This window comes from Halichoeres trimaculatus, unplaced genomic scaffold, assembly GCF_033239565.1.
Source record: "Halichoeres trimaculatus isolate MK-OKI-2021-1 unplaced genomic scaffold, fHalTri1.1 fHalTri1_scaffold_1, whole genome shotgun sequence".
NCBI classification, from domain to species: Eukaryota; Metazoa; Chordata; class Actinopteri; order Labriformes; family Labridae; genus Halichoeres; species Halichoeres trimaculatus.
In genome coordinates, this window is record NW_027437179.1 from 393,852 (window position 1) to 414,384 (window position 20,533).

Here is a 20,533-nt window from a genome sequence, read left to right on the forward strand (position 1 = left end):
GAGACAACATCAACAGAGACAACATCAACAGAGACAACATCAACAGAGACAACATTAACATAGATCACATTAACAGAGACAACATTAACAGAGACACCATCAACAGAGACAACAACAACAGAGACAACATTAACAGAGACAATGAGCATGAGACACACAGACAGCAGCTACTGAAGGTCAGATCTCTCAGGTCATCAGCAAACACACCCACACACACACACACACACACACACACACACACACACACACACACACACACACACACACACACACACACACACACACACACACACACACACAGTTTACACCCTTGGTCAAAGGCAGAGTCTCAAATAGATTTTTTTATATTCAGTTAAAACAGAGCAAAGAAACCATTTAACATCAACACTGAAGTTTCGTCAAGAAAAAATAGTTGTTCATTTAAACTTTAAAGTCAGCAAAATGTTACAGTAGTGTCAGCTTAGAAAACTGGAGTAGGTCAAAGATATGAAACTGTTAAATCAACACACACACACACACTTTCAGACCGTAGACTGTATAAAACATGGACAAAGCATCTTGACGTCACCCATCTGTTCCTGAAGCCGTGAAATGAAGCCAATCTGTGGACGCAGCCACATTCACTATCACACCGGCTGTGAGTTTTTCTTCAAGCAGCTACAGGGGGCCCGGCGATCACATGACCTGAGCTGTGCCTCTGATTGGAAAATCAATCAATCCTAAAAACCTCTAAACCGCAGAAATAGAAAAAAATTCACTCACCGAGCAGTGTGTGCCAATATCTAAATCAACGTGTTAGACCCAAGCTGTTTTTGAACCAGGCTGTAGATATGTTTTTAATGCTGTAAAATTCTGTTTTCATGGCTGGTCTTTCTGCTGCCAGCCTCAAGTGGATTCTCTATGAACAGCAGCTTTAGCACTTTAGCATAGGCTTCATTTATACTGACCTGATGCTGCCCTTTGCATCAGAAAAAAGACAGGTGGACCTGTTGTTTAATCACACACACACACACACACACACACACACACACACACACACACACACACACACTTTCAGACTAAAGATAGTCAGGCCTGTAGGAGACCATGTCCTTCATCCTGATCCAGATGTTGTAGCTCAGGTTGCCCAGGTGTTTGGCCTGCTCTATCAGAGCTCCTGAGGGCAGCTGTGGATCCTCCAGCAGGGGGCGCTGCTGGACTCTTTCCACTGCCGCCTTGTAGTTCTTCAGGAATGAGACGTCTCCAGCTCTCAGCTGCTCCTCTGTGTCTCTGACTGTGTCTGAAAGAGCTGCTATCTCTCTGCTCAGAGCCTCCATCTGCTCCTTCATCCTCTGACTCTTCTGCTCCTCTTCCTCCCTCAGTGCAGACAGCCTGGCCTCCTCTTCCTCTTCTAGAAACTGATGAAGCTTCTTAAACTGCTCCTTAATCTGCCCCTCTGTGTGTCGGGCCTGGGCCTGAATGTGTTTTTGAGTCTTATCAAACTTCACTTGAGCTTGTTTAAAAACCTTTAACTTCTCCTTTAAGGGCTCCAGACTTTCCAGAAGCTTCTTCTTGTGTTGTCCAGCAGCTTCATCAATGGGTCTGAATCTGTGCTGGCTGTGTTTCTCTGAATCTCTGCAGACCACACACACTGGCTGCTGATGGTCCAGACAGAAGAGTTTGAGTTTCTCCGAGTGCAGACTGCAGAGATCCTCTGAAGGTCTCTGACCTCTCTCCAGTAAGAAGGACTCACACAGGTTCTTCAAGACCAGACTAACTGGAGGGTTGTTACTCACTGATAAGGTCTTACAAAGTGGACACTTTCATGTTTTTTTCCTGGTCTGAAGACAGACTTTACAGAAGCTGTGGCTACATGACAGAACAACAGGGTCTCTAAAGACCTCCTGACAGACCAGACAGCAGAGATCCTCCTCTGAGCGAGAAGCCATTTAGTCTGTAAGTGAAACCGAAAGCAGAGGACACAAAGTGCAGTCAGTCAGGGCTCCTCTCCCTCTGAGAGAAAGCTCTTTAAAGCAGACTCTGAGTTCAGGTTTTGGTTGAACCCAACTTCATAATGTTGTGAAGACAGATAAAGGTGTAGGTGTGGTGTCTGACTGATAAAGGTGGGGGTGTCTTGTCTGACTAGTAAAGGTGGAGATGTCTTGTCTAACTGATAAAGGTGTAGGTGTGGTGTCTGACTGATAAAGTTGGAGGCGTCTTGTCTTACTGATAAAGGTGTAGTTGTGCTGTCTGACTGATAAAGGTGTAGTTGTGCTGTCTGACTGATTAAGGTGTAGTTGTGCTGTCTGACTGATAAAGTTGTAGTTGTGCTGTCTGACTGATAAAGGTGTAGTTGTGCTGTCTGACTGATTAAGGTGTAGTTGTGCTGTCTGACTGATAAAGATGTAGTTGTGGTGTCTGACTGATAAAGGTGTAGTTGTGCTGTCTGACTGATTAAGGTGTAGTTGTGCTGTCTGACTGATAAAGATGTAGTTGTGGTGTCTGACTGATAAAGGTGTAGTTGTGCTGTCTGACTGATTAAGGTGTAGTTGTGCTGTCTGACTGATAAAGTTGTAGTTGTGCTGTCTGACTGATAAAGATGTAGTTGTGCTGTCTGACTGATAAAGGTGTAGTTGTTCTGTCTGACTGATAAAGGTGGAGGTGTGGTGTCTGAGAGATAAAGGTGTACCTGTGGTGTCTGACTGATAAAGATGTAGTTGTGGTGTCTGACTGATAAAGGTGGAGTCATGGTGTCTGACTGATAAAGGTGTAGTTGTGCTGTCTGACTGATAAAGCTGGAGGCATCTTGTCTTACTGATAAAGGTGTAGTTGTGCTGTCTGACTGATAAAGGTGTAGTTGTGCTGTCTGACTGATAAAGGTGTAGTTGTGCTGTCTGACTGATAAAGGTGTAGTTGTGCTGTCTGACTGATAAAGGTGTAGGTGTGGTGTCTGACTGATAAAGGTGTAGTTGTGCTGTCTTACTGATAAAGATGTAGTTGTTTTGTCTGACTGATAAAGGTGTTGTTGTGCTGTCTGACTGATAAAGGTGTAGTTGTGCTGTCTGACGAATAAATTTGTGGGTGTGCTGTCTGACTGATAAAGGTGGAGATGTGGTGGCTGACTGATAAAGGTGTAGTTGTGCTGTCTGACTGATAAAGGTGGAGTTGTGGTGTCTGACTAATAAAGGTGTAGTTGTGCTGTCTGACTGATAAAGGTGTAGTTCTGGTGTCTGACTGATAAAGGTGTAGTTGTGCTGTCTGACTGATAAAGGTGTAGTTGTGCTGTCTGACTGATAAAGGTGTAGTTATGCTGTCTGACTGATAAAGGTGTAGTTGTGCTGTCTGACTGATAAAGGTGAAGTTGTGGTGTCTGACTTATAAAGGTGTAGTTGTTCTGTCTGACTGATAAAGGTGTCGTTGTGGTTTCTGACTGATAAGGGTGTAGGTGTGGTGTCTGACTGATAAAGGTGAAGTTGTGGTGTGTGACTGACAAAGGTGGAGGTGTGCTGTCTGACTGATAAAGTTGGAGGCGTCTTGTCTGACGGATAAAGGTGTAGTTGTGGTGTCTGACTGATAAAGGTGGAGGTGTGGTTTCTGACTGATAAAGGTGTAGTTGTGGTGTCTGACCTATAAAGGTGTAGTTGTGCTGTCTGACTGATAAAGGTTTAGTTGTGGTGTCTGACTGATAAAGGTGTAGTTGTGGTGTCTGACTGATAAAGGTGTAGGTGTGCTGTCTGACTGATAAAGCTGGAGTTGTGGTGTCTGACTGATAAAGGCGTACCTGTGGTGTCTGACTGAGAAAGGTGTTGTTGTGGTGTCTGACTGATAAAGGTGTAGTTGTTCTGTCTGACTGATAAAGGTGGAGGTGTGGTGTCTGAGAGACAAAGGTGTACCTGTGGTGTCTGACTGATAAAGATGTAGTTGTGGTGTCTGACTGATAAAGCTGGAGGCGTCTTGTCTTACTGATAAAGGTGTAGTTGTGCTGTCTGACTGATAAAGGTGTAGTTGTGCTGTCTGACTGATAAAGGTGTAGTTGTGCTGTCTGACTGATAAAGGTGTAGTTGTGCTGTCTGACTGATAAAGGTGTAGTTGTGCTGTCTGACTGATAAAGGTGTAGGTGTGGTGTCTGACTGATAAAGGTGTAGTTATGCTGTCTTACTGATAAAGATGTAGTTGTTTTGTCTGACTGATAAAGGTGTAGTTATGCTGTCTGACTGATAAAGGTGGAGATGTGGTGGCTGACTGATAAAGGTGTAGTTGTGCTGTCTGACTGATAAAGGTGGAGTTGTGGTGTCTGACTAATAAAGGTGTAGTTGTGCTGTCTGACTGATAAAGGTGTAGTTCTGGTGTCTGACTGATAAAGGTGTAGTTGTGCTGTCTGACTGATAAAGGTGTAGTTGTGCTGTCTGACTGATAAAGGTGTTGTTGTGCTGTCTGACTGATAAAGGTGTAGTTGTGCTGTCTGACTGATAAAGGTGAAGTTGTGGTGTCTGACTTATAAAGGTGTAGTTGTGCTGTCTGACTGATAAAAGTGTAGTTGTGGTGTCTGACTGATAAAGGTGTAGTTCTGGTGTGTGACTGATAAAGGTGTACTCGTAGTGTCTGACTGATAAAGTTGGAGGCATCTTGTCTTACTGATAAAGGTGTAGTTGTGCTGTAAGACTGATAAAGGTGGAGGTGTGCTGTCTGGCTGATAAAGATGTAGGTGTTCTGTCTGACTGATAAAGGTGGAGGTGTGGTTTCTGACTGATAAAGGTGTAGTTGTGGTGTCTGACTGATAAAGTGATGTTGTGCTGTCTGACTGACAAAGGTGTAGTTGTGGTTTCTGACTGATAAAGGTGTAGTTGTGCTGTCTGACTGATAAAGGTGTAGTTGTGCTGTCTGACTGATAAAGATGAAGTTGTGGTGTGTGACTGATAAAGGTGGAGGTGTGGTGTCTTACTGATAATGGTGTAGTTCTGGTGTCTGACTGATAAAGGTGTAGGTGTGCTGTCTGACTGATAAAGCTGGAGTTGTGGTGTCTGACTGATAAAGGCGTACCTGTGGTGTCTGACTGAGAAAGGTGTTGTTGTGCTGTCTGACTGATAAAGGTGGAGGTGTGCTGTCTGACTGATAAAGGTGTAGTTGTGCTGTCTGACTGATAAAGGTGTACTCGTGGTGTCTGACTGATAAAGATGTAGTTGTGGTGTCTGACGGATAAAGGTGTAGTTGTGATGTCTGACTGATAAAGGTGTAGTTGTGGTGTCTGACTGATAAAGGTGTAGGTGTGGTGTCTGGCTGATAAAGGTGTAGGTGTGCTGTCTGACTGATAAAGGTGTAGTTGTGCTGTCTGACGGATAAATTTGTGGGTGTGCTGTCTGACTCATAAAAGTGGAGGTGTGGTGTCTGATAAAGGTGTAGTTGTGCTGTCTGACTGATAAAGGTGTAGTTGTGCTGTCTGACTGATAAAGGTGCAGTTGTGCTGTCTGACTGATAAAGGTGTAGTTGTGCTGTCTGACTGATAAAGGTGTAGTTCTGGTGTGTGACTGATAAAGGTGTACTCGTGGTGTCTGACTGGCAAAGGTGTAGATATGTTGTCTGACTGATAAAGGTGTAGTTGTGCTGTCTGACTGATAAAGGTGTAGTTGTGTTGTCTGACTGATAAAGGTGTAGTTGTGGTTTCTGACTGATAAGGGTGTAGGTGTGGTGTCTGACTGATAAAGGTGTAGTTCTGGTGTGTGACTGATAAAGGTGTACTCGTAGTGTCTGACTGATAAAGTTGGAGGCATCTTGTCTTACTGATAAAGGTGTAGTTGTGCTGCAAGACTGATAAAGGTGGAGGTGTGCTGTCTGGCTGATAAAGATGTAGGTGTTCTGTCTGACTGATAAAGGTGGAGGTGTGGTTTCTGACTGATAAAGGTGTAGTTGTGGTGTCTGACTGATAAAGTGATGTTGTGCTGTCTGACTGACAAAGGTGTAGTTGTGGTTTCTGACTGATAAAGGTGTAGTTGTGCTGTCTGACTGATAAAGGTGCAGTTGTGCTGTCTGACTGATAAAGATGAAGTTGTGGTGTGTGACTGATAAAGGTGGAGGTGTGGTGTCTTACTGATAATGGTGTAGTTCTGGTGTCTGACTGATAAAGGTGTAGGTGTGCTGTCTGACTGATTTAGGTGGAGGTGTGGTGTCTGAGAGATAAAGGTGTACCTGTGGTGTGTGACTGATAAAGGTGTAGTTGTGGTGTCTGACTTATAAAGGTGTAGTTGTGGTTTCTCAATGATAAAGGTGTTGTTGTGGTGTCTGACTGATAAAGGTTTAGTTGTGCTGTCTGACTGATAAAGGTGTAGTTGTGCTGTCTGACTGATAAAGATGTAGTTGTGGTGTGTGACTGATAAAGGTGGAGGTGTGGTGTCTGACTGATAAAGGTGTAGGTGTGCTGTCTGACTGTTAAAGGTGTAGTTGTGGTGTGTGACTGATAAAGGTGTAGGTGTGGTGTCTGACTGATAAAGGTGTAGGTGTGGTGTCTGACTGATAAAGGTGTTGTTGTGCTGTCTGGCTGATGAACATGTAGGTTTGGTGTCTAACTTATAAAGGTGTAGTTGTGCTCTCTGACTGATAAAGGTGTAGCTGTGGTGTATGACTGATAAAGGTGTAGTTGTGGTGTCTGACTGATAAAGGTGTAGGTGTGGTGTCTGATTGATAAAGGTGTAGGTGTGGTGTCTGACTGATAAAGGTGTAGGTGTGCTGTCTGACTGATAAAGGTGTAGGTGTGCTGTCTGACTGATAAAGGTGTCGGTGTGCTGTCTGACTGATAAAGGTGTAGGTGTGCTGTCTGACTGATAAAGGTGTAGGTTTTTTTTGTGTGTTTGAACTCTCTTTTCAACAGCTTCGTTTCTTCGATGGCGGTTTGAAATAATAAAAACATGGAGCACTTCTTCCCCCTTGTGGCTGCGTCCTGTTACAGCAGAGAGCAGTTTAGAGCAGCAGCACCGGTGTTGAAGAAGAAACGTCGACACTATCCACCGTCAGCCTAGAGTGCTGCTGCCCCTTTAAGACACCACCTGTCTCCTTGGTAACTGCTGCTGCAGTATGAAGACTGCATGTGCTGACTGCTACATTCTGCTACTGCTCCATCACAGAGGGACACTGAGTGAGTAGGTGGACCTGACCTGTGAGGTGAGTGCTGGACTCGGTCTTTCTGTGGACTCAGTCCCCCTCTGGATTCGGACTATATGCGGACTCAGTCTCTATCGGGAAGACTCGGTTTAATCCGTGTTCTCTGAGTAAAGCGCAGACCCATCCGTTAGCGTTAGCTGCTGTGCTAGGCCTGATAGCTGTGCTGTTAGCTCTGATGCTAAGCTGAGGGTCGTTTCGAGAGCTCCGTTTATCGCTGATGATCGCTTCATGTACTTTGACAGGTGAACACTGAGCATCCGGAGCAGTCGGGGTCTGAGTCCAGGTAAACATCAGGTGCTCTGCAGCCTCTGTGAGCCCGGAGAGGCTAACAGAAAAAGTGGTTGTAGGGCAGGCAGCAAGCTGCACGATCAGTCACATGTAATAGTTCACATTGGACGGTGACTAACTCTGTGTTAAATATGATCAACATGATTTATTCCCTCACTTATTTATTCTGGATTTTTTTTACTGTCAATCAAACATTAATAGTGAATATGATAATAACTTTTATTTATGGAGCACTACAAGATCCAGGTTATTAAGGGTTTAAGATGGGCAGCAATATTAAACCAGCAGGTATAGTTTAGTTTAGACACTTTATTCATCCCAATGGGCAATTCTGATTTTGCAGTCCACATAGGCTACACATATTTCTACAAACATCAAAAAGAGACAACAATGAACGGAGTATTAATAAAATAAAAGACAGTATATGACATAGAGCACATCAATACACAGCAGCCTTCAACAGACCCTTCCTGTAGCCAGGGTCAAGTAGATTACATTACACATCCACAACTAGTGGCAGGTCAAAGAGAACATGGAGATACCCAACAGTGCATTAAAGATCCCACACAATAACAACAGTGAAAAACAAAAAGTACCAATATGTCAGTCTAACAGACTGCTGTCAGGGTTAAGCAGCCTGATGGCAGAGGAATGAAAGACTTTCAGTACTGGTTTGTTCTCCTACAGGGGGCGATACAGCGGGGGCCTGAGGGCATTGAGGTAAACTCTAAATGCAAGATGTGGTCATGTTGGGAAATAATTCCTTTTGCCTTTCTGACCACCTGTCTCTTCCATAAAGAACACAGATCTCTCTGCTGGACTCCTATTATTTTGGGGCAGGTTTTAACAATGCTGTACAGGCTGTCTTTGACAGGCAGACCATCAAACCAACAGATAAAAGAAAATGTCAAAAGACTTTCAATAAAGGACCTGTAGAAAATACTCAGCATTTTGTCACAGACATTAAAAGACTTCAACTTCCTCAGCAAGTGGATTCTTTGTTGACATAAACAAGCAATGCTCTCAGTGCTAATGCTGAACTGCAGCTGAGAATCAAACACAGTACCGAAATACTTGTAAGATTCAAAAATCTTCACATCATTTCCATGCATGGAACTGGCTTTAGGTTCAGAACAATTTCCTCTGAAATCAACAATGAGCTCCTTTGTTTTTGACACATTTAAGTCAAGGAAATTGTCGTTACACCAGGCTATAAAAGCCGGAAGGGCACTACCATGGTCAGACTCTGAATCTTGGAGAAGGGATAACAGCACGGTGTCATCAGAGAATTTGACCAGGTAGCTTCTATCTTTACAAGATCTGCAGCTGTCTGTGTATAGAATAAAAAGAAGTGGTGACAGAACAGAGCCATGAGGAGAGCCTGTGTTGGACACAAGTACATCAGACATGACACCATCCACAAAGACCTGCTGTTTCCTGTCAGTTAAAGTTTAAAATAATCAATAAAATCTGATCAGGCAGCTCAAAAGAAGAAGAAAGGCGATCAATTAAAATGTGCAGTAGCAGGTAATAGAATCACTTGAAGACAAGTTCAGTCAGGAACACTCTGGTCATAGATTAACCATTTATTGCCAAATGGAAACAGTTAAATTGGTGTTAAAGCTCTGCTTTTCAAAATATTCCCTGGGTTAGCAGAGCAGCCTGCTCCAGCTTTCCAGGGAGTGCATAGCAAACCCCCAGCATACACACAGATCAAATGGATGCATACAGATCAACAAGATACACACGAGGCTAAATAGAAGGCTGGGGTGGAGGTGGGATTATTGAGACAGCAGCAGCTGAGCAACAATGAGGTAGCAGGAATAACTGAGTGAAGACCTGATTTAAACACACCGCCTTGCCTTTAGACACGCGCTGTGATTGGTTGAGAGTGGTAAGTTAGAACATCAGCCTGTCAGCTGATCACAGCTGGGCGTATGACTTCCGTGTCCTGCATGAACTTAATTTACCTCCATTTCAAGAAAGAAAACATGTTCTGAATTACATGAATTCATTTGAACAACTCTTGACTAGAACTTTCTTCAAATGTTATTGAAAACATTTAATTCATATAGAAAAATAGAATGAATAAAATAAAATCCTGTTAAATGAGGAATGACTCTTTGTTAAAATTGTGTTTCAAGAAGGGGTTTAAAAGAGATCAGTGACTCAGGTGAGCCCTCACTGCAAACACCCTCTCCTCTTTACCTTTTATTCTGAAACAAGGAGTATTTTTTTATATTACCAGTGATGTTTTAAGGCAAGCTAAGTTTAACCTTTAAAAACACTAACGCTGTTTCAGATTAAACATCTGTTAGCTCTGAGTGAATATTTCACACACTGAAAGTCAAACATCACTGAGAGCTCAGATCTGTGTTCCCTCATCGTTCAGTGTGGACATGGTTTTTACTCTAAACCAAAGAACCCACAGAGGTGTACCCCCATACAGAGCTGTCAAACACAGAGCAGAGCAGCTCAGGGTGAAAACCAGTGTTTTAACGGACATGGGACCATGAGTGAGAGGCCGAGCTGTGTGACCACTTTATATCCACCTCTGTCAAAACGTCATCTTAAGTGATGAACTTTCAATATTTTGCAGCTGATACAGACTATTATAATTATTATTATTATTAACCAACTCCTACCTCAGATCTGTGAGCAGGGCGGACACACAGTCTGCTGCTGTTGTTTCTGCTGTGAGTCTTGTAAATCTGTCCATTTCTCAACCTCTATACCAAACCATCAGGCCTGGTTTCCCCGCTGTCAGACATGCACTCATGGACCATCTCTCAGGGTGTATCCTCACTCAGTTGTCAGTTGTTTTGTAAAATCTCTTTCTGATTTCCTGTTTTCTCCTAATTGCAAACTTTGATTGTCCTGCAGCCCCACCAGGACTTCAGGAGTCCTGCTGGTCTCAGCTGCTGATCTCTCTGACTCTGATCTGTCTGATGAAGGTGTTTGATCGTCGAGTGGGGCTGTTTACTCCTCCAGAAGATGAGTGAGAGCGGGGACGAGATCAAACCTGTGAGCTGCACCATCAAACCTCCTGTCTACCTGCACATCGGAGAGACGAAGACAGACCCGGCCCACTCTGGAGTCTGCGTGGTGGACGTCACGCTGCCCTTTGGGAAACCTGTTGATGTGAGTCACCCACAGCGATCTGTTCATATAAGGCTCTGTGTGCTCTCTCTGCATCCGTGTGTTTGAACTGATGAAACCAAGACCTCAGAGTGAACCTGCTTCATGTGCTGATGCTGGATTCACCTGAGCACCTCTGTTTTATTCCTTCAGTCAGTCGCACTGTCCTCTCAGCCTGCGCGCTGAGAGTTTGTGTCCCCTCAGACTTCATCCAACACAACACGTCTGCAGTCTCTTAGCAGCACCTTCACAAAAAGCCCAAAATAACAGACGCACCAGCAAAACAGCAGCTTGACTATGATGCTGTGTTCCTGAGGAGAGGGGGACTTCAAACGTTTGGGTCTGTGACCCACTTTTTTTATCATTTAGTCCTCATTAAGGATCATCTGAAAGCAGAGCGGCTGCTCATTAGCTCTCAGCTTCAAAGGGCCCGCCTGCAGCCGCTTAATGCATAGAGGAGTTATCAGTGCAGGCTTCAGCTGACTCACCGTGTCCTCAGCGAGGGGTGGAGATCCACTGTGGACCAGGGACACTTTAAAGAAGGCTAATGGGCTCTTTTCAGTCCTTTCTCTGTCCCCCTGGTAGCTCATGAAGTCTCCATGTTTCTCTTTGGTGGTTTATAAAACCCTTATTTCAGCCTCTGTCTGAAACACTTTGTTTGAGCTACCTGGTGGAGATCTGCTGAAGTTCTGGTTCTGTTTTCAGAATGGGCTGGTTTGACCAGTTACACACAGATTCAGGGTATCTACGGCGGATGAACACAAAGAGGTTTGAGGATCTGAGCAGGTTCTGCTGGTTTTTGTTCCTGTAGTCATCAATCAGAGATGTGCCAGGTTCATGTGTCAGGGGGGGTTTCCTGCTGTAGTTGGTGGACTTTTTGTAATCCAGGGTCACTCTGTGTGTTTCAGGTGGAGGAAATCACCTTTAAGAACTACTACACAGCCTACCTGACTGTGCGTCTCCTGAGGAGGGGCCCCGGGCAGGACACCCCCCCTAAGTGGTCCACAGCTCTGAGAGACCTGCCTCTGATGGACAACCCTCACACTGAAGGGGGCTCCCAGGACTACTACTCCATCCACAGGACACAGGTGGGCACAGTCTGTGTGTGTGTGTGTGTGTGTGTGTGTGTGTGTGTGTGTGTGTGTGTGTGTGTGTGTGTGTGTGTGGGTGTGTGTGGGTGTGGGTGTATGTTAAGAATCAGTGGCTTTCTCCTCTTTTGCTCCACATGCTGAGGACTGACAGAGGATCAGGAGGTTGTTTTCTCAGAGCTCAGCATAAAAACCAAACCTGAGCGTCTGCAGCAGACAGAAAGGTAACAAACAAACACAGAGGTTAAAGCGTTTCTGACTGACAGCAGAGCTTCCTGTCAGGAATAAACACTTTACAGCAGCAGCTGTTTCAAACAAAGCGTCTTGATGTCTTACCTTGGTATAAATAGTTTAGACTCTGTATGAGCCACATGTACTGTGTTTTTACTACAGCTGTGACATTTTCTGGCAGGAGCCTGCAGCACATTCAATGTGCTGCAGGCTCACACTGTGATGAAGGAAACGTCATACTGAGGCAAACTTTAGATCAGAGTTACAGTCTGCCATGGTCCCCTTCTCTCTTCTCAGTTTTAATTTTATTACTTTTTGATTGATTTTTGATTGATGATTTTACTTTTTTTCCTCTCAATATGTGTTGTTTGTTTTTCATCCTTTTATTCGAACACTGCCTTTGGCAACATGTTAAAGAAAACCTTCATGCCAGTAAAGCTAATTTTGAATTTGTAACTGTAACTGTTAATAACTGGGACTGTTGGTAACTGGAACTGTTAGTTACTGGAACTGTTAGTTACTGGAACTGTTAGTAACTGGAACTGTTGGTAACTGGAACTGTTAGTAACTGAAACTGTTAGTAACTGATACTGTTAGTAACTGGAACTGTTAATAACTGGAACTGTTGGTAACTGGAACTGTAAGTAAATGGAACTGTAAGTTACTGGAACTGTTAGTAACTGAAACTGTTAATAACTGGAACTGTTAGTAACTGAAACTGTTAGCAACTGGAACTGTAAATAAATTGAACTGTAACTAACTGGAACTGTACATAAACTGAACTGTAACTAACTGGAACTGTTTATAACTGGAACTGTTAGTAACTGGAACTGTAACTAACTGGAACTGTTAGTATCTGAAATTGTTAGTAACTGGAACTGTTGTTAACTGGAACTGTTAGTAACTGATACTGTTAGTAACTGGAACTGTTAGTAACTGAAACTGTTAGTAACTGATACTGTTAGTAACTGGAACTGTTAGCTACTGGAACTGTACATAAACTGAACTGTAACTAACTGGAACTGTTAGTAACTGGAACTGTCAGTAACTGGAACTGTTAGTAACTGGAACTGTTAGTAACTGGAACTGTTTATAACTGGAACTGTTAGTAACTGGAACTGTAACTAACTGGAACTGTTAGTATCTGAAATTGTTAGTAACTGGAACTGTTGTTAACTGGAACTGTTAGTAACTGGAACTGTTAGTAACTGGAACTGTTTATAACTGGAACTGTTAGTAACTGGAACTGTAACTAACTGGAACTGTTAGTATCTGAAATTGTTAGTAACTGGAACTGTTGTTAACTGGAACTGTTAGTAACTGGAACTGTTAGTAACTGGAACTGTTAATACCTGGAATTGTGAGTAACTGGAACTGTTACCAATAGTCAGGGCAACTGTAAACATCTCTTAGTTGTAATAACTGTATGTGACTGTTGCTCGCCTTTAGTAAGCAGTTAGTCTACTCCTCATCATGATGTGTTTAATAACAGCGCCCTGATCCCCAGCTGATCTCAGATCAGGGAGAAAGCCTGAGCTGGAGGAGCCAAGGCTCTGTCAGAGTTTAATGTGGATTTAAAGAGACAGTAGCATCAGAGCTGCTTTTATCCTCTGTGGAAACAGAGCCAGATGGTGAGTGCTGATTTAAAAAGTGTTTACTGTGAGCCTGACAGGGTTTGGTGGATAATTATCAGAGTTTATGCTGGCTGTTTGTCATATTTAGGCTAAAGGGATGAGTTTCCTCCATCAGCTGGACTTGTCTGTGTGCAGACTGAAACTCTTTGGAAGCCAAACAACTCTGACGCTGCAGCATCTTCAAAAACCTAGCCAGTCTGAAAAACTCTTTGACCGTGTGAGCCCTGGTTTGTTTACCTGAGGAGCCCTGTGTGTGGTTCATGTCAGACCAGGGTCAGGGTTTTTCACCATGTCTCTCTGTCTCAGTCAGACAGGTGAGATCCTCCTCTCAGGTGAACTCAGGTGGACCTGATGTGGTTCTTCCTCCCTGTGTTCAGATGCAGGTGGAGCCTGATCATGTGACGTGTGTAAGGCTGATCCTGAGGCAGCCATCCTCTGCCTGGCTCACCTTCAGCCTGGAGGAGGTTAAGATCTATCCACACATGGAGCCGGTAGGTTCACGCTTCCCCATCATCATTTTTTTATTTACCGAAAGAAACATCAGGCGTCAGCTCAGAGACACAGAGGCAGAAATCTGAAACCAGAGAGCTCTGACTGCAGCAGAGGTCAGAGAGCAGAGAGCAGAGGAAGGGGGCCGAGGTCAAAGGTCAGAGGCAGAGGGTAAAGGTCAGGGGCAGAGGCCGAAGGGCAGGGTCAGAGGCAGAGGGTAGGGGTTAGAGGTTGAAAGGCAAAGGGTAGAGGTCAGAGTCAGAGGGTAAGGATCAGAGGGCAGAGGCAGAGGTCAAAGGGCCGGGGCAGAGGTCAGAAAGTAGGGGTCAGAGGTCAGAGGTTAGGGGTCAGAGGGCAGAGGCAGAGATCAGAGGGCAATGGTCAGAGGGCAGAGGCAGGGGGCACAGGGCCGAGGGCTGAGGTCAGAAGACACAGGGTGGAGGGCAGAGGTCAAAGGGCAGGGGCAGAGGTCAGAGGTCACAGGCAGAGGTTGGAAGGCAGAGGGTATCCTCACATGTCCTCTGAAGGCCTGAGGAATATTTTGTTTTCATAGAAAGAAAAGGTTTGTTAGCTGTTAAACACTTTTATCTCTTACTTCTCCAGGACCCAGAGAAGGAGGTCTCTGATTGGCTATCTGACCTGACACTGGTGGATAACCATTCTGATCTGGAGGTAAACCTGGGTGGTATTCCATGAAGCTGGCTTAGCTCAAAGCCTGGCTTATTTCAGTTAGCCTCACTTACTTGAGTGAAAGTTGGGTTCCACTAACGAGGCTTAGGGCTAGCGTGGCTTGGTAACCATGGTAAATTAGCCAGCGCGACAAGCCTGATCCTGAGCAGGCTTACGGTCAGACTTGCCTCAGCTACGTCTGGTAAATGGTAAATGGACTCAAGCTTATATAGCGCTTTTCTAGTCATGGACTACTCAAAGCTGCTGGACACCACAGGTCACACTTACCCATCCACACACATTCGTGCACACACTCACTGATGGATCACAGTCTTTCTATGGTAGATATCCATCAGTATGTCAGTACGCCCTTTCATGCCCATTCACACTCTCTCACCTGACACAGCATTCCCACTGCTGCGTCAGTGGGAGCAACTTGGGGTTAAGTGCCTTGCCCAAGGAGCTGGGCTTAAACCTGCAACCTTCCGATCACTGACCAAGCGCACTATCCAACTGCGCCACGTACGCCACCATCTCAGAGAGAAGGTTCGATGGGCCTCTGAAAGACACTTGGTAACTGCAGGTGCATTAAATTAATCTAGAACTTCAATGAATGATGTTCTTTCAGTATTTAAAATCGTCAAACAGTGTGTTTTAAGTAGCATGACTTGTATTATACCATTAGAAAAACATTACTATACTATTAGAAAATTAGTTACAACTGATTTTTTGGGTGGGGACAACTATATGGAAGGAGGGGACATGACCCCTGCGTCCCCCCCCCCGGATTTGCGCCCATGGGTGAGAAGAAAAACAGGTCATCAAACTCAGCAGAAACAGCCAGTGTTGATTTGACACATCAGCATGGTATTCTTCAACCAGCAGCTTCTCTGGCTTTGTTAATTGCCACCGTGTCGCCCTTTTATGTGAATTTCCCCTTGTAGTCGTCTTACAACTCCATGAGGAGTTTTTTTTTCCGCTGAGGGAAACACCTCCGCACTCGGTTTTGACATGATTTGGTCATTTCGACAATCGACACGTCGGGGCTTTTTACATAACGCAGACGCGCGCTTAGCCCCAGCTTGGATCAGCCTGGCTTGAATAAGCGTCTCTGAAAATCAGCTGAGCCTCGTTAGTGGAACGAGTTGCAGCTAAGATTAAAGTGGTCGCTTCTTCGAGCCACGCTTATTCGAGCCACGCTTATTTAAGCCACGCTTCTTCAAGCCACGCTTACCGGCAATAGCCCAGCCTTTTTTAGCCAGCTGTGTGGATTACCCACGTTCCTGTTCCTGTGTCATACCTGAGCAATCACAACGTCAAAAAGTGTCTGCTGAATAACCCCACAGACAAACAGCTCATCATCACTCTAACCTGTCTGTCTCCCTCCTGTTTCTCTCTCACCTGTCTTGCTCTCTCTGTCACCTGCCTATCTCTCACCTTTGACTCTCTCACCTGTCTCTTTAACCTGTCTCTCACTTGGCTATCTCTCACCTGTCTGTCTCTCTCATTTGGCTATCTCTCTCACCTGTCTGTCTCTCACCTGTCTATCTCTCACCTGCCTGTCTCTCACCTGGCTGTCTCTCACCTGTCTATCTCCTACCTGTCTGTCTCTCTCACCTGTCTGTCTCTCACCTGGCTGTCTCTCACCTGGCTGTCTCTCACCTGGCTGTCTCTCACCTGGCTGTCTCTCACCTGTCTATCTCCTACCTGTCTGTCTCTCTCACCTGTCTGTCTCTCACCTGGCTGTCTCTCACCTGTCTGTCTCTCACCTGTGTGTGAAGCAGGGCCTCCCTGATCCTCAGACGGTCTCCTCCAGCCTGCAGCAGATGTGGGCTCTGACTGAGGTGATGCAGAGTAACCAGACCACAGCCTCCATTGGACGATTCGAGGTGAGTCTGACACACACTCACACACCTACACACACACACTCAGACACCCACACACAGACACACACACACAGACACACACACACACACACACACACACACACACACACACACACACACAGTATGTATAACTCACCTGGAGACTTGTACAGGACCCCCCCCCCCCCCCCCCCCCCCCCCCCCCCCCCCGAGGACTGAGCCCACTGTGGACCTAAAGATGATCACAGAGTGATGCCACAGACACTAACTGAGTGCACTCTGTCTGTGTGTTCTCTGTGTCTTTAGGTGGATGGATGCTACGACATCAACCTGCTCTCTCTGACCTAATAGGACACCTGTCTCCTCTCCTGTCTCCTCTCCTGTCTCCTCTCCTGTCTCCTCTCCTGTCTCCTCTCCTGTCTCGTATCCTGAAGCTGACCGTGTGCAGTAACGATGCAGACTCATTAAGGACTCATGAACTGAGCTTTGTGGCCCCTGAGGAGCCTCTCAGAGCAGACAGATTCTGTGTTCTGTGTTTGGGTCCACCTTTTTAGTCCCTGGTCTTTGGTTTGAGGTGGTTCTGATCCAGCACCAGGATTGATAGAACCCTCTCGGTCCCTCAGTGTAGGGATGAGACTGAGGGTTATGTTTTCTACAGGCTGCTCTGACCTGGGCTGCGCAGATCCGTCCTGTGGTTTCAGTCTGATACCAGGATCAGATCCAAGCTTCTCTTCAAATTCTGCTTCCTGTCTGTGAGGGGTATCAGCTCCATGGGTCTTGATCCTAAACAGATTACTCCGAGTGTTTCTGTCTGCAGCACAGAGGGGGGCCCTGGAGACCCTGCATGGTGCGTCTCTCCTGAAGCTGACCTGTGACACACTCAGCCCTGGATGTTTTCTGCATCATGAGAGCCCAGTGTTAGTGCTCTCACACAGCTTCAGTGTTTCAAACCCTGGATTTGGGTTAAATGAGAGCAGTGTTTAGAGTGTGACACAGGGGGGCAGCAGAGAGCCATGTACAGGTGTGTGAGGACAGACCTTCAACTCTGAGTGGATGTTAGAGAAGAGTGTACCGGTGTGGAAACTGCAACCTCAGCCGATGTCTTATTTTCATTAAATTGTCTCAGTAGACTAAATTTGATCCAGATTCAGCCAAGAGGTCCAAAGAAATATCTGATTGTAGGATATTTAAAGACAAAATGAAGCCTGCTGAAGCCAAGGGGGTCAGAAACAGGAGCTCATTCAGTTTGTTTGATGGAGAGATTGTTCTGGTTTAGAGACGCTTTACAAGAAGGATTTTCTCTTTCTCAAACCTTTCAGACCTCTTCTGGTCCTTCAGTATCTGATAATCAGGCGTTTCTGGGCCTGTCAGCTGAATGGGGCTCAGATACAGCCTCATCAGACCTTTTTTTCTAAAACTCAACTCTTGGTGTGATTGACGTAGTGCATAAAAGAACTAAGGCAGAGCTGATGTATTAAGCTCTGCTGCTGTATTTATTATAACACTATTGTAAATCAGACCTCAGTGATATAACAGGTTTCTCAGATGCTGTCAGCGCTCAGTGATTGTCCTTGGTGCTACAGGGTTTGATGTCAACCAGTGTTTCCAGCTGCAGTGAAACATGAATTTGACAAATGAACTCATTATACTAACTTCTATTTCTGACTTATATAACACCTGAACACATGTAGACCTGTACTTCTGTACACATGTAGACCTGTACTTCTGTACACCTGTAGACCTGTACTTCTGTACACCTGTAGACCTGTACTTCTGTAGACCTGTAGACCTGTACTTCTGTACAGCTGTAGACCTGTACTTCTGTACACCTGTAGACCTGTACTTCTGTACACCTGTAGACCTGTACTTCTGTAGACCTGTAGACCTGTACTTCTGTACAGCTGTAGACCTGCATACCTGAACACCTGTAGACTTGCATGCCTGAAAACCTGGCTGTGAACTGCTGTAATGAATAAAGGATTGGATGTGTTAACCAGACCAGGTTTCTTTCTTCTTCATGATCTAAGGACCAGGGCCAGTTTTTGAACATGAATGATTTATTGAACCAGGAGGTTTGAGTCGGCAGCTGAGGAAGGACTCAGACCCACCTTCATGCCCTTTTCTGGACTTCCCTGAGGGGACACAGCCCTGTGAGAAGAGCCAGGAGACACTCTTAGACCAGAATCTGGAGGTATGGTTTGACCCTCTGATTCAGCATGACTGAGAACCCTCGACTGACCCCTTCACCTTCTGTCCATCCGTCTGTCTGCTTGCCCCCCCTGTAGAGCTCTGTGTGAGGAAGTGGATCCTGCAGCAGCAGCTCTCAGAGTGACCCTCTTTAAATATCTCAGAGGTCTTGTGTCAGTGCTGAGGCTATCTTCACCTCCACCTGAGGCCAGAACCAAAACACCTCGTTCCTCTCCTCGTTCTTGTTGTGCAGAGAGCACGCTCGTCTGTTCTCAGAGTGTAAACATTCAGATGCAGAGACGTGCTGACAGCCAACCTGCTCCAGTTCACAGTCAGAGGAGAATAAAGGAGGATCCCGCTGCTTTAAAACACCTTTTAGTGTTCTGCAGTCCCCAAAGTCCCGTTTCCACCAAGTGGTTCAGTTCAGTTTGTCTCAGTACTGAACGCGTTTTGTTGCATTTCTTTTGACTGAAACCTGGACAGGTCCTCAAATTCCTGACCCACACTGTCCCACGTTTTGGTCCCCTTCCTTTGGGGTGTCAGAAACACTGATCCCAGGGTGTGGAGCTACAACAATACAGTCTGTGTTGTTCATAGCACTGGTGCAGAGTTGGTTTTGTAAAACAGGGTAGGACTGGTGTTCTGGTGGATTTATGTGCAGCAGTGAATCAGTGTACCATGTTAGGAGACTGTTTTTCTTATCACTTAAACACGGAAGAAGACACACTGTAAAAGCTGCAGCTTACAGCATTTTTCAGTCCAAAGAAATGAATAAAATAAAATAAACACATTGTGCCGTAAACTCTGTTGAAGTGTCAGATGTTCTTGATGACTTTCTGTCTGAAGTGGGTCTCATTTGGTAGTTTCAGACCATTCAGCAACCTCAAGTCTAAGAATATGAGACAATGCTGAAGTACTTTGCTTGAGGCTGGCTCTGGAAGTACCTGCAGTCATAAACACAAAGCTGAAAAAAGCTTTCTCCCAGCAGAAATCAACATATCTACTGCCTGGTCCAAAAAAACGTCTCCTCTCTGAAATGCTAAGTTTCCTATCAGCACACAGTACGGGGGGGAATTTTTTTCTAACCCAGCAGTTCAGAGGATATTAAGATTGCGAGATCGCCCAATCGGTGGCACAGCTCAGGTCACGTGACTTACAGGTGCCCTGTACAGCAGCTGTACATGGAGCACTACCAGCAGGCTGTGATTCCTGATGTGCTTCATTTTTCGTTTCAGAAACAGACGGGTGATGTCAGGGAGTCTACGTCCATGTTTTATACAGTCTATGTTTCTGACTCAGAGGCTCCTCTCTTCACGTGTCGCCAATTGAAGCAAGTTACTCCACTGAGAGCTGTTGCCTCAGAGCAGGAGTGTTCCTGGTTTGATTCCCTGGCTGAGCAGGATCCTTCCTGTGTGGAGTTTACATGCTCTCCTCCCTTTCTCACATGGTCCCAGAACATGCTCATCAGGGTGGCCTGTCACACCAAGTTCCATGTAGGTCTGTGAATGGCCGCCTGTCTCTATGTGAGCCCTGTGATAGGTTGTAGACCTGCCCAGGTAAGCCCCTCCTCACCCACTGACAGCTGGGCTCCCTTCCTTGGCTAGAGCTTCGCGTCGGGGTCCTGCATCACCCTGTCGGTGTTTATTTCTCTATAGTGACCGGCTCGCTCTACATTATCCCGCTTATTACACGGCTACTCACTAAAAAAATCAAAAATTTGACATCAAATGCTCATCTAAATATGATTTTATTGATTCACAAAAGTATTCATTGCATCCGCTTGAAAAAATAGTCCGTTCCTTCTTACGGTTGA

General features: G+C 45.3%; 1 protein-coding gene across 4 annotated transcripts; it reads left to right on the forward strand.

Annotated features, from left to right (window-relative positions):
• Positions 1–6,975: 6,975 nt before the first annotated feature.
• On the forward strand, positions 6,976–19,226 carry nicn1 (nicolin 1). Of its 4 annotated transcripts, none has more exons than XM_074674741.1 (9): positions 6,988–7,131; positions 7,374–7,425; positions 10,374–10,560; positions 11,466–11,645; positions 13,888–14,001; positions 14,603–14,671; positions 16,450–16,557; positions 16,840–18,724; positions 18,819–19,226. In XM_074674741.1, the coding sequence occupies exons 3-8, from the start codon at positions 10,414–10,416 to the stop codon at positions 16,879–16,881; spliced, it is 660 nt and encodes a 219-aa protein (XP_074530842.1). In that variant the 5' UTR covers positions 6,988–7,131; positions 7,374–7,425; positions 10,374–10,413; the 3' UTR covers positions 16,882–18,724; positions 18,819–19,226. The 4 variants fall into 4 exon arrangements, with proteins under 4 accessions (XP_074530833.1, XP_074530853.1, XP_074530842.1 ...); XM_074674748.1 differs by having other exon boundaries at positions 7,374–7,414; XM_074674732.1 differs by lacking the exon at positions 7,374–7,425 and having other exon boundaries at positions 6,976–7,131; positions 18,819–19,225.
• The last annotated feature ends 1,307 nt before the right edge of the window (positions 19,227–20,533 follow it).